Source organism: Arvicanthis niloticus, chromosome 2 (assembly GCF_011762505.2).
Source record: "Arvicanthis niloticus isolate mArvNil1 chromosome 2, mArvNil1.pat.X, whole genome shotgun sequence".
In the NCBI taxonomy this organism is placed as follows: domain Eukaryota; kingdom Metazoa; phylum Chordata; class Mammalia; order Rodentia; family Muridae; genus Arvicanthis; species Arvicanthis niloticus.
Genome location: NC_047659.1, coordinates 102982926 through 102997772, shown reverse-complemented (window position 1 = coordinate 102997772; position 14847 = coordinate 102982926). Strand labels below are relative to the sequence as shown.

Sequence of the window (14847 nt, the reverse complement as noted above, 5' to 3'; positions counted from 1 at the left end):
AGCCTGTGTTTGACCTCCTACCCCACCAAAAAACAAACACTTTAAAAAAAAAAAAAAAAAAAAAAAGCCAGCTCACTGGGAATCAAAACGGTATAGGGGCTGGATATAGGTCAGTGGTAGATAAGCTGCAGAGCATGGACGAGGCTCTGTGTTCCACCCCCAGCGTGTGAGCATAAGCACACCATCCTAATTATAGATATGACCCCGTACATACTGACATCACCGCAACCAGAGAAAGAGTGTATACTAGAGCCACAGGCAATGCACACGGCAGACTGAGAGAATATTCTGGAAGGTGCCGATCTGATGACGAGGATGCTGGAACAGACAGTTCTGATGCTTAGTCATGCCTGGCCAGCACTTCCTCTAGTAGCCTCACACACTCACACTGCCCAGAGTGAAGTTCTGTGGTGGCCAAGCCCAAAAAGGGAGATCCATTCATGGATGGCCCAGTGGCTACTCTCAGGGATGGACTTCAAAATATATAAATCAGAGAGCTAATGGCTGAGAATTGTCTAATCTACTTTCTCTTTAAAAAAAAAAAAAAATCTCCCTACACTCACCACACACACACACATTATGAGACCTCACTTGCTTTTAACATTTTCCACTTAAAAGATTTTTTTTTGCAACTTTTTATTTATAATTACATAAGAAAACTGAGCCTCAAGTGGTGGCACATGCCCTTAATCCCAGCCCTCAAGAGACAGAGCCCGGGATCTTTGTAAGTTCAAGATCATCTTGGTCTACACAATAGAGTTCCAGAAGAGCCAGGAATATATAGTGAGACTCTGTCTTTAAAAAATAATAAGAATAATAATAGTAATCAAGAAATAAGGATAGATAAAATTTAGTTTTTTTTTTAACCAAAACTCATCAACACAAAAGTGTACAAAGACTTTAAATTAATGCATTAATCCTATATCCTTAAAGGCAACATTATGCAACATGAGAGAAGAAACTGAATGACTCACACGGCCAAGCCCTACACCTAACTATGTTACCTTAGGCAAGAAGCTGAACTTGGCAGATGGTGGCACCTCTTACATGACACAACAACCTGTAAGACACCTTGTAGTCCTAGAGTCAAGACAGCAAGTTAACATTTTTAAAATCGTCATAAAGCAATATACATAAAGAAAGTAATGCATGCAAAATATAAAGTATTTTGAATAAAATTAGCTTTGTAGGGGAAAATAGATTTCAAGCAGTCATAAATTGGGAAGTAACTGAGTCTTTAAAATAAAATAGTTTTTCTAACATACATTGGTAAGATGGCTCAATGCGTAAAGGTGTTTCCCACCAAGCTGAGTGCAGACTCCAGGGTCCTACAGGCAGAGAAAGAAGCCACTCTGCAACTTACCTTCTGATCTCTGAATGTGCCAATGTACACCTCATACAACAAATAATAAATAAATAAATAAATATGAAATAGTAAATAATAAAATAATTAATAAAATAATAAAAATGTTTAAGAACCCTAAAATGCTAGTGTATACAACAAACCTACCTTTTCCCACGTTTCACTACATAATGTCTACAAGCTTTGGTTAAGATTTTTTGCTTTTTCAATTCCCAAGTCACAGGCTGGAGAGATGGCTCAGCAGTTAAGAGCACTGACTGCTCTTCCAGAGGACCTGAGTTCAATTCCCAGCAACCATCTGTGATGAGATCTGATGCCCTCTTCTGGTGGGTCTGAAGATAGCTACAGTGTATTCATCATATATATAAAATAAATAAATAAAATCTTTAAAAAAGACAAAAACAAAAATTCCCAAATCACTCCTTATATAAAAACTTTTTTAAAAAGAAATAATACACAGGGCTGGAGAGACTCTTCAATGGTTAACAGCACTTGTTGCTCTTGCAAGGGGCCTAGGATCAGTTCCTAGCACCCACATGGCTGCTCACAACCATCAGTAATTCTAGTTCCAGGGGATCCAATGCCCTCTTCTGGCTCCATGGGCACCAGGCACACAGGTATTACACATACATACATACATCCTTTTTTCTCTCCTAACTAGTGTTAGTAAGTTAAACAGATGAGAGAAAAGGGGTGGAAGAAGGGTGGAAGGAAGAAGACCCCCACAAAGTAACAAACACCAGCTACACCAACATATATAAAAAAAATTAATTTAAATTCTATTAAAATCTATTTTAACTAGCAGCAACAGTGGCTAACATGTTCTTACAACAGCCATGCTCTGTCTTAGTGCATACCCTGTGCACACTAATCCATTCAAATGACCTATGAAGCACATGCAATTTCCCCACTTATGATTTAGGGCTTGACAATTGACTTACACCAGTGTAATGCAGCAGAGCCTAGTGAAAGTCTGATCTCACTGACACTCTAATTTATCTGCAATTAAAACATGAATTCTCCTTTCTAGCCATGTTGGCATATACCTTTAATACCAAGTCTGGGAAGACAGAGACAGGAGGATTTCCAATTCAAGACTAGACTGAGCTATATAGCAAGTCTGAGCACATGACAAGACTCTGTTATTAAATAAACAAACAACTTGCTGCCTATCTATACTAACTTCATCCATCTAGAATAGAAGCTCTGGAAACAACTAATGCTATATTTTCAAACCATGTCAGCATCTAAGTAAAGCAGAAAATCCATAACCTTCCAATTAAGTCTGTAACAAAAAGTCTCCTGAAATGCCAATCCAATCGATTTTAGTATTTCAATTTCAGTCCAGGTTTCACCCTTTAGCTTCCAAAACTGTGCTGGGAAAACATGGTCAGGCAACAGAGAACTGTCCTAAAGCTTAAGTTCCAAAGGTCTTAGTTTGTCAACTGCTTTGGGACTCAAGATCCCAGAGAACATTTCCTTTATTAGCAACTAGCTTTGAGAATTCCATTCTAGATGCTAAATATAACAAAATACCTCCTGACCTTTTATAAACACATTCTTCAGATTATTTTGATAGTTGTGATAGTCTATTAACAAGACAGATTTGCAAACACATTTTAGCAACTATAACATTTTGAGGAATCATTTAAAACTGTTCTTTAAAGAATTGTCTTGAGCCGAGCAGTGGTGGTGCACGCCTTTAATCCCAGCACTTGGAAGGCAGAGGCAGGCAGATTTCTGAGTTTGAGGCCAGCCTGGTCTACACAGTGAGTTCCAGGACAGCCAGGGCTACACAGAGAAACCCTGTCTCGAAAAACCAAAAAAAAAAAAAAAAAAAAAAAAGAAGAGCACAGTAGATCCAATACCCTTTTCTGGCCTCTGTGGGCACCCATACCCACATACACATACAAATAAAAGCAAATCTTTTTCTAAAGAATTAAGATTTTAAAATTTTTCATTATATATATTCATCAAAAGAAAATAATTTTTTTATTTTTAAAATCACTTTTTAATTTTTCTTTTATTAAAATAAAGTATGTTTTTGTATTTATTTTGCTATTAAAAAATCCCATGCATGACAATTCAGAAATAATAAGCAATCATTACCCTGCATGGACTGATTGCCTACAACAATCTTAAGAAGAATGAGTAACTGCTATGTTTTAAGGAGCATACACCTAGCAGACCTCACAACCAACCACAAGTTTCTTTCACGGCACACGTGGTTTAAATGCACTTGTAATTGTAAGGCTGGACAGCTCCTCACATCTCCTAAAATACAGAAGTGAATGTTAAGAGTCAACTGACACTTTACGTTTGGGAAATGGAGCCAAAGAGCTGGGTGGGGAGTAAAAGCTGCCTCACCCTACTAATATCACAGTTGTTTGTCTTGTCTAATTTTTTGTTTTGTTTTGTTGGCTTTTTCGAGACAGGGTTATATAGCTCTGGCTGTCCTGGAACTCACTTTATAGACCAGGCTGGCCTCGAACTCAGAAATCTGAGGCCTGCCTCTGCCTCCCAAGTGCTGGGATCAAAGGCGTGCACCACCACTGCCCAGCTTGTCTAATTATTATAGTTATTTTTTTACATAAACACGTGTGTGTGTGTGTGTGTGTGTGTGTGTGTGTGTGTGTGTGTAGCTGTATTTCAACAGCTATCAGACTTTGGTTGGTTGGGTTGGTTTGTTTTGTTTTCAAGACAGGGTTTCTCTATGTGGCCCTGGCTGTCCTGGAACTTGCTCTGTAGACCAGGCTGGATTCAGAGATCCACCTGCCCCTGGGACCACAGGCATGCTCCACCACACCCAGCTAGACCTTCTTTCTTCTCCCACTTCTCACAGCTTGAAGTCACCCTTAATTAGACAGGGTGGCATTCAAACTCCCCAGGGAGTATTCAGAACACAGTTTTCTTCAAGGCCAATCCACTATACTCAGGGAAGATTAGAGATATATAAGTATTTGTAATGTACTCCTAAATCTGTACCTCAGACCTAAACTTTCTCCAAAGGAATACAGAGTTCCCCTCTGATGACCCACTGTCTACAATAGTAACAAAGTTGTTGAAACCCTTTATCTTTCATCTGAAACATTCTTCCTAGTAAATTACTGTTGGCATACTGTCCCTAAGGCTTATGCTTGTTTCCTTCCTGATGTTCTCTCTAACCAATTTAAACACTGTAAGAAAGGTACAAGCTGGCTGGGGGGCTAATGCCTTTAACTATATAGCACAGGTAGGCAGAGGTGGATGAAGTCCAAGCCAGCTAGCAGGGCTTCACAGAGAGATTCTGTCTAAAACCAAATAAAAGTTCAGACGACCAAGGTGGGTGCTTAGACTTGATGGTGTTTCTTTAAACAGCATTGGGGGTGAGGTGGGGGTGCCTTTAGTCACAGAACTCAGACGGATCTCTGGGATGGAGGCCAGCCTGATCTACAGATCAAGTTCCAGGATAGCCAGGGCTACACAGAGAAACACAGCCTCGAACAAGCAAACAAAGATACTAAACTCTGTCAACTATTAATCTGGCGAAACGCGGCATATCCTCCTTTACTGAAGACAGGCTAGAAACACCGTCAGCAGAACCCTTATTTCCGTTATCAGCTTGTAGGCCTACGAAAGCTTCTGCAGGTTACAAGCTGGCAATCCCTGAGTTAACCAGTCTCCATCACTCTGGTCCAGGCTGCCTCAGTCGGTTCTACACATCACTCACTGATCCTGACCACAAATACTATCATTCAACGTCCACAGTAAAACAACCACTCTCCACCTTTCTCAACTTCACACAAACCTCGCACTTTCAACCAAAGAAGCGCCCCCACATTGGCTTGTGTCCCTGCCAAAATGGCCTCCTTACCTTCCTCCTTTACCCCATCAATGCCCACACTTGGCGCAGTAAACAAAACCACCATTGGGAGCACACACCTGCTCACTAACCCGCCCGCTCACCGCGTGAACCAAGACACCTCTCTGATAGAACCAAAAGATTTAATGTTTTAATCAAGTTCAAAAGGTTTCAATCTCCCAGGGGACAAAAGCTATGGCCTGAGTCTCCCCACTTCCCAAGTAATAGCAGTATTTGTAAAGCAAGTGGAGAGCCTACATCGCACTCTCGGGGCCCCAAACAAGGTCTGTGGGGTGTTCAGTCTCCACATCATAAAGGCCTAGGGAAAGCAAGGACCCTCCAGAGCTCACGCGCTGCTCCCTGCGCCCGCAGGCGGCTGTCCCCACGAGCAAAGGACGCCCGCCGACCCAATGCGCAGCCCAGGCCTGGTGCCCAGGGCCGCAACAAAGGTCAGAGGGCGAGGTTGCCGGCGCGCCCCTCCTCATTCAACGATGCCTCTACCTTGTCCTCCGGAGGTGCGTCCTCGCGGACAGCCCTCTGTCGTAGCTCGGTCATGCTGGGGACCCCGGCGCAACGTCACCCCGAGTGAGCAGCGCGGTGGCCGCGGAGGTCGGCTCAGTGCGCACGGCCTCTCGGCGGGCCCGAGCACCTCGCAGCCCCACCGAGCCTCGCACAGCCCCTGCAGAAGCTGCACTAGCCCCGAACCCGGCCCCGCCCAGCACCGCTGCCGCCGCCCTTGCCGGGAGAGCGGAGCCGCTGTTTCCCCAGCCGCCGCTCGCTCCTCCTCCGGGGAAGCTGCGAGCCAGCGCGCACGCGCACTGCCGCCATCTCCGCTGGAGAGTCCAGACGCCAGGAGGCGGGGCAGCCTGGCGGGGGTGAGGGGAGTCCGAGACACTCATTGGATAAAACCTGGAGCGGGCGGGAGAAAAGGAACAGAGTGAACCAATAGGGTCCTTGCGTCCTACCGCGAGTGCCCGCGCGCCAGTGCTGGGTCCAGAAGGTAACCTGTTACTGGAGGGGACCACAGCGCATCTCCGCGGCTTAGGCTTGCCAACACTTGCTGCTCTCTGCTTGGGAGTCCAAGCGAAGAGACCAGGTGGACCTCTGAACAGCATAGGAAGAGGTGAAACCTAAGATTCAGCTCACGTTGCCTTGCCAAGCCGTGGTCGCTAGTAAATTAGTGAGCACTGATTCTGGCTAGGCACCAAAATCAGAAATAGCCTTGGTTAGTTTGTCTCGTTCAAATCACACACCTTTTTTCTTCCCAGCACTCCAGAGATAGAGGCAAGTGGATCTGATCTATGTAACCTGTTCCAGTGCTACCCAATGAGACCTATTTAAAAAAACACACACACACACACACTTAGAAATGGATGTTTCTGCAAGTAACATCATCCAAGGTATTTCTTATCTTAAGTTTTTGTCTTGTTTTGTGCTGAAGGTAGAACTTGGGGTCTCACTTTTAACAACTTCGGTGAGTAGGCTAACACCAGCTACTTACTGATTGTTAGAAAATCTTTGGGCTGAAAGGAATGTTTCCTATGAAGCCCCTATATTCCTGACATAACCGAAGCATTTAGCTGGCAGCTCCAAGGTTACTAGTAAGAATTAGAAACCAGACGTTTGTTACCGAAATCATACCAATGTTCACATATGCCACCTGAATTCAGTACCACCAGTGCTGTTCCAGCATTGTTCTCGTGCAAAACGGGACTCCCAATCCTTAACCATATTGTAATCTATCAGAAGTCTTCCACATGGAGGTTCAGTTTCCTGTTAGCGATTTTGACCTGAGCTGTGAGTTTTCAGAAAATAGGAAGAGTTCTGAAAAAGACATTAAATAGCACTGATCTCTGAATATATTCTTAAATTCTTGTTATAATGCTTCAAAGCAACAGCAAAATATTTAGACAAATTTCAGCATCTGAGCTTTGAATTTTATTTGCTATTTAAAAGCTTTGCACAAATGCTTGGGTGTTCTTGTTCCTCTACTGATGGTGACTGGTTTCGTTGGGTTTGGGTTTTTGCTTCCTTCTGTTAGAAACAAGTACCACTTGAAGCCAGACTTTGGCTACTTTGAGGGTTCTTTCTTCTTCTACCCTTTCAAAACCCTATCACTAGGTAGGAGAGGGAAAAAAAGGATAGAGGTGAAAGGGGTGATAATATCCTGAGACTACTTCCTGCTAATTAAGGGTATCAAGTTCCTGGGGGAAAGCTTGAGACCAAAATATATGGCTAGAGAAATGGCTCAGTCCTCTGGAAGAACAGCCAGCTCTCCTAGTCACTGTGCCATCTCTCCAGTTTAATTTTATTTTTTACTTTTTAAAAAATTTATTAGCTGGGCAGTGGTGGCAAACGCCTTTAATCCCAGCACTTGGGAGGCAGAGACAGGTGGATTTCTGAGTTCGAGGCCAGCCTGGTTAAGTTCAGAGGCTGAAATTTGTCTAAATATTTTGCTGTTGCTTTGAAGCATTATAACAAGAATTTAAGAATATATTCAGAGACCAGTGCTATTTAATGTCTTTTTCAGAACTCTTCCTATTTTCTGAAAACTCACAGCTCATTGCTCTTACAAAGGATGGAGGTTTAATTCTCAGCACCTGTACAGGATGCACACCTGACTATAATTCTGGTTCCAGGGATTAAGCTCCCTCCTTTGCCCTCTGCGAGTGTCTGCATTCTCATGGTACACAAATACACAAAATTCACAGTCACACACATACAAAAAATAAAATAAATATTATCTTAAAAAAATAAAACAGGGGGGCTGGAGAGATGGCTCAGTGGTTAAGAGCACAGACTGCTCTTCCAGAGGTCCTGAGTTCAATTCCCAACAACCACATGGTGGCTCACAACCATCTGTAATGGGATCTGATGCCCTCTTCTCGTGTGTCTGAAGACAGCTACAGTGTACTTATATAAATAAAATAAATAAATAACTTTTTTGTTTTGTTTTGTTTTGTTTTTTGAAACAGGGTTTCTCTGTGTACCCGTGGCTGGCTGTCCTAGAACTCACTCTGTAGACTAGGCTGGCCTCGAACTCAGAAATCCACCTGTCTCTGCCTCCCAAGTGCTGGGATTAAAGGCATCGCCACCACTGCCCAGCTAATACATTTTTTAAAAAATAAAAAAAATAAAATAAAACTGGAGAGATGGCACAGTGACTAGGAGAGCTGGCTGTTCTTCCAGAGGACTGAGTTAAATTCTCAGCACCCACATGGCAGCCTGTAACTGTCTGAGACTACAGTCCTAGGGGATTCAGCCTCCTCTTCTAGCCTCCTAGGGCACCAGGTGTATACATAGTGCACAGATGTACATGGAGACAAAACACCCATACACATCAAAAATAAACCAAGACCTGGAAATCAATATAAATCAGAGTTATGAAATATGTACTCAATGAGATAATGCTTACAATTTGTCCTGATCAAAGTCCCCACTTATCATCATCAGGCCTAACTGTGCTCAAACCAAATGCATTCCTAAAATCAGTGCTGTAGGGAGCAAGAATCCATTATCAGACAATTCTAGAAGTCATGCTAATAGCACTTAGGTTGTAATGCCTCTCCTTCAATTGCAGAAAGAAAAGTTAAAAAAAAAATCTTCCTCTGTCATCATTCAAAACATTATCTTGTGCTTCCTCAGCTCCTGGAGGTTTGTTCTGGTTGGTTGGTTGTTTTTGTTTTGTTTCTGCTTATTATATTTAGTCCTTCCTCTGGGATCTTTTCTTCCAGGACTCAGACATTTTGTAATTTTCTTTCTTGTAAATTTTTCTTAGATTTATTATTATTTCAAGTGTTTGTGCCTGATCCCTGCAGAGGTGAAAATCAGAAGAGGTATCAGATCCCCTGGAACCCGAGTTACAGGTGGTTCTGGGCCATCATGTGGGTGCTGAGAATCAAACCTGAGTCCTCTGCATCAGCAACAAGGGCTCTTAACCACTGAGCCATCGCTCCAGCTCTCTGGTGCATTTTATTATAATGTTTTCCCTTCATTAACCTCTTAGTTAATTCCTTTATTTTTAAATACTGTGCTCATTAATAGAACTGGGGATTACAGTCTCTCAGAGTATCCAGGCGAATTGCAAGCCCAGTCTAAGAGGCAGTTACTATTATTGGGTACAATAATGTCATTTCATAATAAAACACCTCGTTCTCTCTCTCTCTCTCTCTCTCTCTCTCTCTCTCTCTCTCTCTCTCTCTCTCTCTGTCTCTCCCCCTCTCCCTCCCTCCGTCCCTCCCTCCCAACAAGGTCTCTGGACTCTATAGCGAAGCCTCAAACTTACAGCAATCTTCCTGCCTCTGCTTCCCAAATACTGGTATTACAGGAACACCTCGTCACACCTCAACCCTGATCTAAAAAAAAAAAAAAAAAAAAAAAAAAAATTAACTTTTTAAAAAGCCAGGCAGCCAGGCAATGGTGGTACACACCTTTAATCCCAGCACTTGGGAGGCAGAGGCAGATGGATCTCTGAGTTTGAGGCCAGCCTGGTCTACAGAGTAAGTTCCAGGATAGCCAAGGCTGCGAAGAGAAAACTTGTCTTGGAAAACAAACAAACAGCCAGGCATAGTGGTACATGTCTTTAATCCCCAGCACTCAGGAGACAGAGGCAGGCAGATCTCTGTGAGTATGAGGCCAGTCTGGTCTACATAGCAAGTTCTAAGATAGCCAGAGCTACATTTTGAGGCCCTGTATACATACATATACACATACATATATACATACGTGAATGATGCAAGTAGCATGAAAATTGCTGAATTTCCTAAATACATATACCAAACCTCTTCTTACAGGGATAATTGTCAATGAACAATTCCTTAACTATAAGTTTATTAAACAATTGTCAGCAAGGCTAGGTGTGATCCACAGTAAAGGGTTACTGCCTACCTAACATCCCCTCACAGGCCAGGCTCACTGGAGGCCACTGCCCATTGGTTCATCGTCTTCACCTTCTCCCGCCCCTTTTGCTGCTATTCACTGAGCATCTCATCATCCTAAATCCAAAGTTTGTGTCAATGTTGTTGGGGTTTTTTGTTTTTGTTTGGGGGAAGGGTGTTAGTATTTCAAGACAGAGTTTTTCTGTGTAGTCTTGGCTGTCCTGGTACTCACTTTGTAGACCAGGCTGGCCTCAAACTCAGAGACCCACCTGTCTCTGCCACCCAAAGGCTGGGATTAAAGGTGTGTACCACCACCACCAGGCTTAAGTCCTAGGTTTATGGGTGCTGGGGTCAGGACCCATGACTTCCTGCATATGTAGAAAGTTTGTGCAACATGAACCACATCCATAGCCCCAAATTCTAAGACTTTTGATATTTATTTCCAAATTCCCACCAGAAAGTTACACCAGGGATTATGGGAGTAACTTGGTGGTAGATCAGGTGTGCAGCCCTGGCTTCCATCCCCTTCCCTGGCAAAACACCACCTTTTATACTCCCACGTGCAACGTCTTCACATAGGAGGTTAAAACCTATCTCTAGGGAATGTATATTTGTTGGTTACGGTACCAAACAATACTTTCACACATATACTAACATTAGGCCTTGATTCTGGAAGCTAGGCCTTGCTGGATTTTTAGCAAAGCTCCCTTTCTCTTGCTGAAGTCCAGAACTGCAAACAAACTTTCTGTAATGGTTTGGAAATGTTAATAACTTAATAACTCTATTAGTTGTTACTATGACCTGGCCAGTCCCCCAATAATTGAGACAGACTTCTATGGAATTTTAAAATCAGCTTTAGCACAATTACTGGGCAAATTACTCCTTTTTTTTTGTTTTGTTTTGTTTTTTTTTGTTTTGTTTTTTTCGAGACAGGGTTTCTCTGTGTAGTCCTGGAACTCACTCTGTAGACCAGGCTGGCCTGGAACTCAGAAATCCGCCTGCCTCTGCCTCCCAAATGCTGGGATTAAAGGCGTGCGCCACCATCGCCCGGCCAAATTACTCCTAATCTAATTATTTATACCATAGACTGGTTAATTCCCAGCTGTGCTCCCGAAGTACTTACTGTGTAAATCTCGCCCGGGCTGTTTCTGCTCTGTCAGTCAGAGGACATTTCATCCAACCATGTGTTCCTGGTCCATCACATCTAATGGAGATGTTCTCCCTATTCTCATTCTCCCTTCTTCCTGTCTTCCTTCTCCCTTCTCTTCTCTCTCTGTGGTCCCTACCTGTGACCCCCAGCCTGGTAACTGAAACCCCACCTACCTCTGTTCTCTCTAGGAATTGGTCATAGCCACTTTTATTTAACCAATAGCTTTAAACTGGGGAGCAAATTTTACACAACAAAGACTGGTGTGTGTTGAGAATCTGCTGGGGAGTCACAATAGATCTTGGGGTTCAGAACTTAGCATTTATATACACAGCAGCACCAGATCAACCCCCAACAGCGCTCAGTGGCAAAGCCAAGTGAACTTGCTGGAGGTCCTGTGTCCATTCCAGGACCAAAAACATAAAGTCCAAACTTTCCTCTACAGCAGTCCTTCAGTAGGACTTTTTAAAAGCAAAGAACTACAGACGGCCGCTAGAGATTCCACCAGCTCCCAGAAATAAGGTTCTGAGATTCTGGGCCAACAATGCAATCAGACAACATTTTCAGAAAATCATAGCTGTGAATTAGGAAATAATTTAGGTGGCTAAAACTTAGTCAATCAGCTAGCAATTGACTGTAGTTGAACTAGATAATGGTTCACAGTTTTATCAGTTCACTGGCTACAGGACCTTTGATAACCACCCAAAGCTGCTTCTGCCATGACACTGCACCGGTTTGGTCTCTTGGGCTCAGAATAGATGCCCAATCCAAATATAAGGCTCCTACAGAACCATCTTAAGCCAGATTGCTCATGCCTATAATCCTGGCACCCAGGAGGCTGAGACAGGGTAATTATTACATGTCTGAGGCCATCCTGGACTACATAGTGAATTCCAGGCCAAGGCTCCATTAGGAACCTGACTCAAATTAAAAAACAAAACAAAACAAAAAAACCACACACATATCTCAGTTTGAGTTAATGTATTGAGCCACTAAAACCTGAAGTGTGCTCACCAAAGCAGGACTTTTAGAAGTTTTAAAATATTCTTCATGTCTTATGGAGTGCTTTATGTTTAGAAGCCCATACAGCAAGATGTCATAAGGATTTACCAAAATATTTTTCTTACTGAATTTACATTCATTTGAATGTAATTTGACAACCCCACCACAGCCCACCCCTGCTTCTCAGTTGTTTTAGGAAGGTCTCACATAGCTCAGGCTGGCTGCAAACTTGTCAAAGTTTAGCCAGAGATGTGTAGCCAGGGATGACCTCGAATTTCTCTTTCCTCGTCCTCCCTAAAGCCAGAATTGGCTGTTGCAGAAATCTCTAGAATAAGTACTCCCACACCAGGAGTGGAACAGAGACGTCCTCACTTGAACATGGATCTTTAAGTCCAAAGCCAGCCTGGTCTACAGAGTGAGTTCCAGGACAGCTAGAGCCATATAGAGAAACCCTGTCTTGAAAACAAAATAAAACAAAAACCAAATCTACTTCAGTTCCAAGTCCATTTTGTATTCTCATTTTGTATTTTAAAATGAGCTGGAGCGAGCAGGCAGGCAAGCGATCTTCCAAGAAGCATGCATCTCAATTAGCTTTTTGCTTTTTTGCTTTTCTTTTATTTTTCTTTTTTGGTTTTTCGAGACAGGGTTTCTCTGTGTAGCCCTGGCTGTCCTGGAACTCACTCTGTAGACCAGGCTGGCCTTGAACTCAGAAATCCGCCTGCCTCTGCCTCCCAAGTGCTGGGATTAAAGGCTTGCGCCACCACGGACCGGCACATTTTTTATTTTTAACTATTACAATATCAAAATTGAATGTGATAAAACTCTTTTGTGCTGCATAAAATAATGACACACCTTATATACTGACATAAATGCTGGGCTAGGGCGATGGCTCAGCGGATAAGAGCACTCGCTGCTCTTTCGGAGGATCTGGGGTTCAATTCCCAGCACCCACGAACACATGGGTACTCACAACCATCTGTAACTCCTGTCCCAGGGTATCCACCGCTGCCTTCTGACCGCCAGGGACTCTAGGCAAGCACATAGTACACAGACATGCATGCAGTCAAAATATTCATACACTTGAATTTTAAAAAATCAAATTTGCCAGCCTGGTCTACCAAGCAAACTCCAATATAGCCAGGGAACATAAGAGACCCTTATCTCAAACAAAACAAAACAAAACAAACTGAATATATCTAAAGTCCAATAAAAGATTCTCCTAATACATATACCAGACGGAGTGAACCATGCAGGGAAAATTGACATTTGCCATCAGAATGGCCAAGAGTATTCTAGACTTGATGAAATAAATGAATCTTCAATACTTTGAGAGAGATAAGTAAGTTTGTATCTCATCATACCTAGACATATGTTTACAAAAAAAAAAAAAAAGCTGGAAAATCCAACAAACCAAGATATTAAAGAGTTAGACTTGATGCCATAGCCCTATAATACCAGCTACTCCAGAGGCTGTGGTGTTAGATTGTGAGTTCAAGGCCAGTGTGGATAACAGCGTGAGTTTGAAGCAATCCTCAAAAAATTATGGAGACTCTTAACAGGCTGAGGCTCTAGCTCAATGCTAATTGTTATACAATTTTCTGGCTAAATCCCCAAGCCAAGAAAAGAAAAATCAAACAAGACAAACTAAAGAGAAGTGTTGTAAATAAGAAAATAGTAAATGCACATGATATGGGATTAATATTGTCCTTATGTAAACCATTCCTTTCCCCCTCTTTGTGTCAGTATTTGTACATAGTCCAAGCTGAGTTTAAATCTAGGCCCTCCCACGTCAGCCTTTCTATGTGCTGGAATTACAATTGTAAACCACTCTCACCAACTAAAACAATCCTTTTAGCTTTCTGAACTTTTATATTCCTTATTAGAAAAATAAATAAACATCACACACCAAAAGTTGTGTCTACACAACACAACGAAAAGACATGAGAAACAGAAAAACTTTATAACCTTTTGTGAACGATGTCCATCACCTGCATTCAGTTCTCCCCATCCTCATAATCAGTAGGAAAAAGAAACTTGAGTAGAAAATGCTGCAGCCCAGGGACATATGAAAGACGCTCCACCTGCAACAGCTAACATTTTCAAGATGGGGCTCAGGCTTGGGTTCATCTTCAGCCTAAAATTAAGAAGAAAATTCTACTAATGTCTACCTTTAGAAAAATAAAGAGAATCAGCCATAAAAGGAAGATAATTACATGGTACATAGGGACTTTGTATCTTCCTTGCAGAAGCGTTCTCGTCAAGAGATATTTTTTTAGTCTTTAGGAAGGAAAGTTCAGAGCGAAGCACACAGAAAAGTGATACCAAATTGGGGGCTGTTAAGATATGGTGGCTTTTTTATTACAAGACATTTTGCGGCGTATTTCTCATGCAGTAGTAAAAGGAAAACACTCCGTAGTGTTTGAAGCAGCTATATTCTCCAGCTTCAAGGCGAGCCACCGCGCACAGCTTGGTTTGCATGTGACTTTCATTTCCGTGGCGCGGAAGGAAGGCTGGAAACCGCAGCCTAGGCTCCCAAAAACTTGGGCGGTGACGAAAGCCTACGCCAACCCCGTGATGCCTCCTCGCCTCCCACGCTCCTATCCCTCAAGCCCCGCCT

The 14847-nt window shown here is 42.7% G+C and overlaps 1 protein-coding gene and 1 long non-coding RNA gene across 2 annotated transcripts in view; both read right to left on the bottom strand.

The window, feature by feature from the left end:
* The window catches only part of Cds2 (CDP-diacylglycerol synthase 2), a 50123-nt gene extending 44068 nt beyond the window's left edge, over window positions 1-6055 (bottom strand). Inside the window, exon 1 of the mRNA XM_034493755.1 lies at window positions 5706-6055. Coding sequence (XP_034349646.1) covers window positions 5706-5759 — 54 coding nt within the window. The 5' untranslated portion in view covers window positions 5760-6055. The remainder of the gene's footprint in view (window positions 1-5705) is intronic.
* An 8116-nt stretch (window positions 6056-14171) lies between these two features.
* LOC143441434 (uncharacterized) lies at window positions 14172-14573 on the bottom strand. Its single transcript, XR_013108823.1, has 2 exons — window positions 14444-14573; window positions 14172-14364 (listed from the first exon to the last, which is right to left on the bottom strand). It is a non-coding gene; the product is annotated as an uncharacterized LOC143441434 (long non-coding RNA).
* Between the last annotated feature and the right edge of the window lie 274 nt (window positions 14574-14847).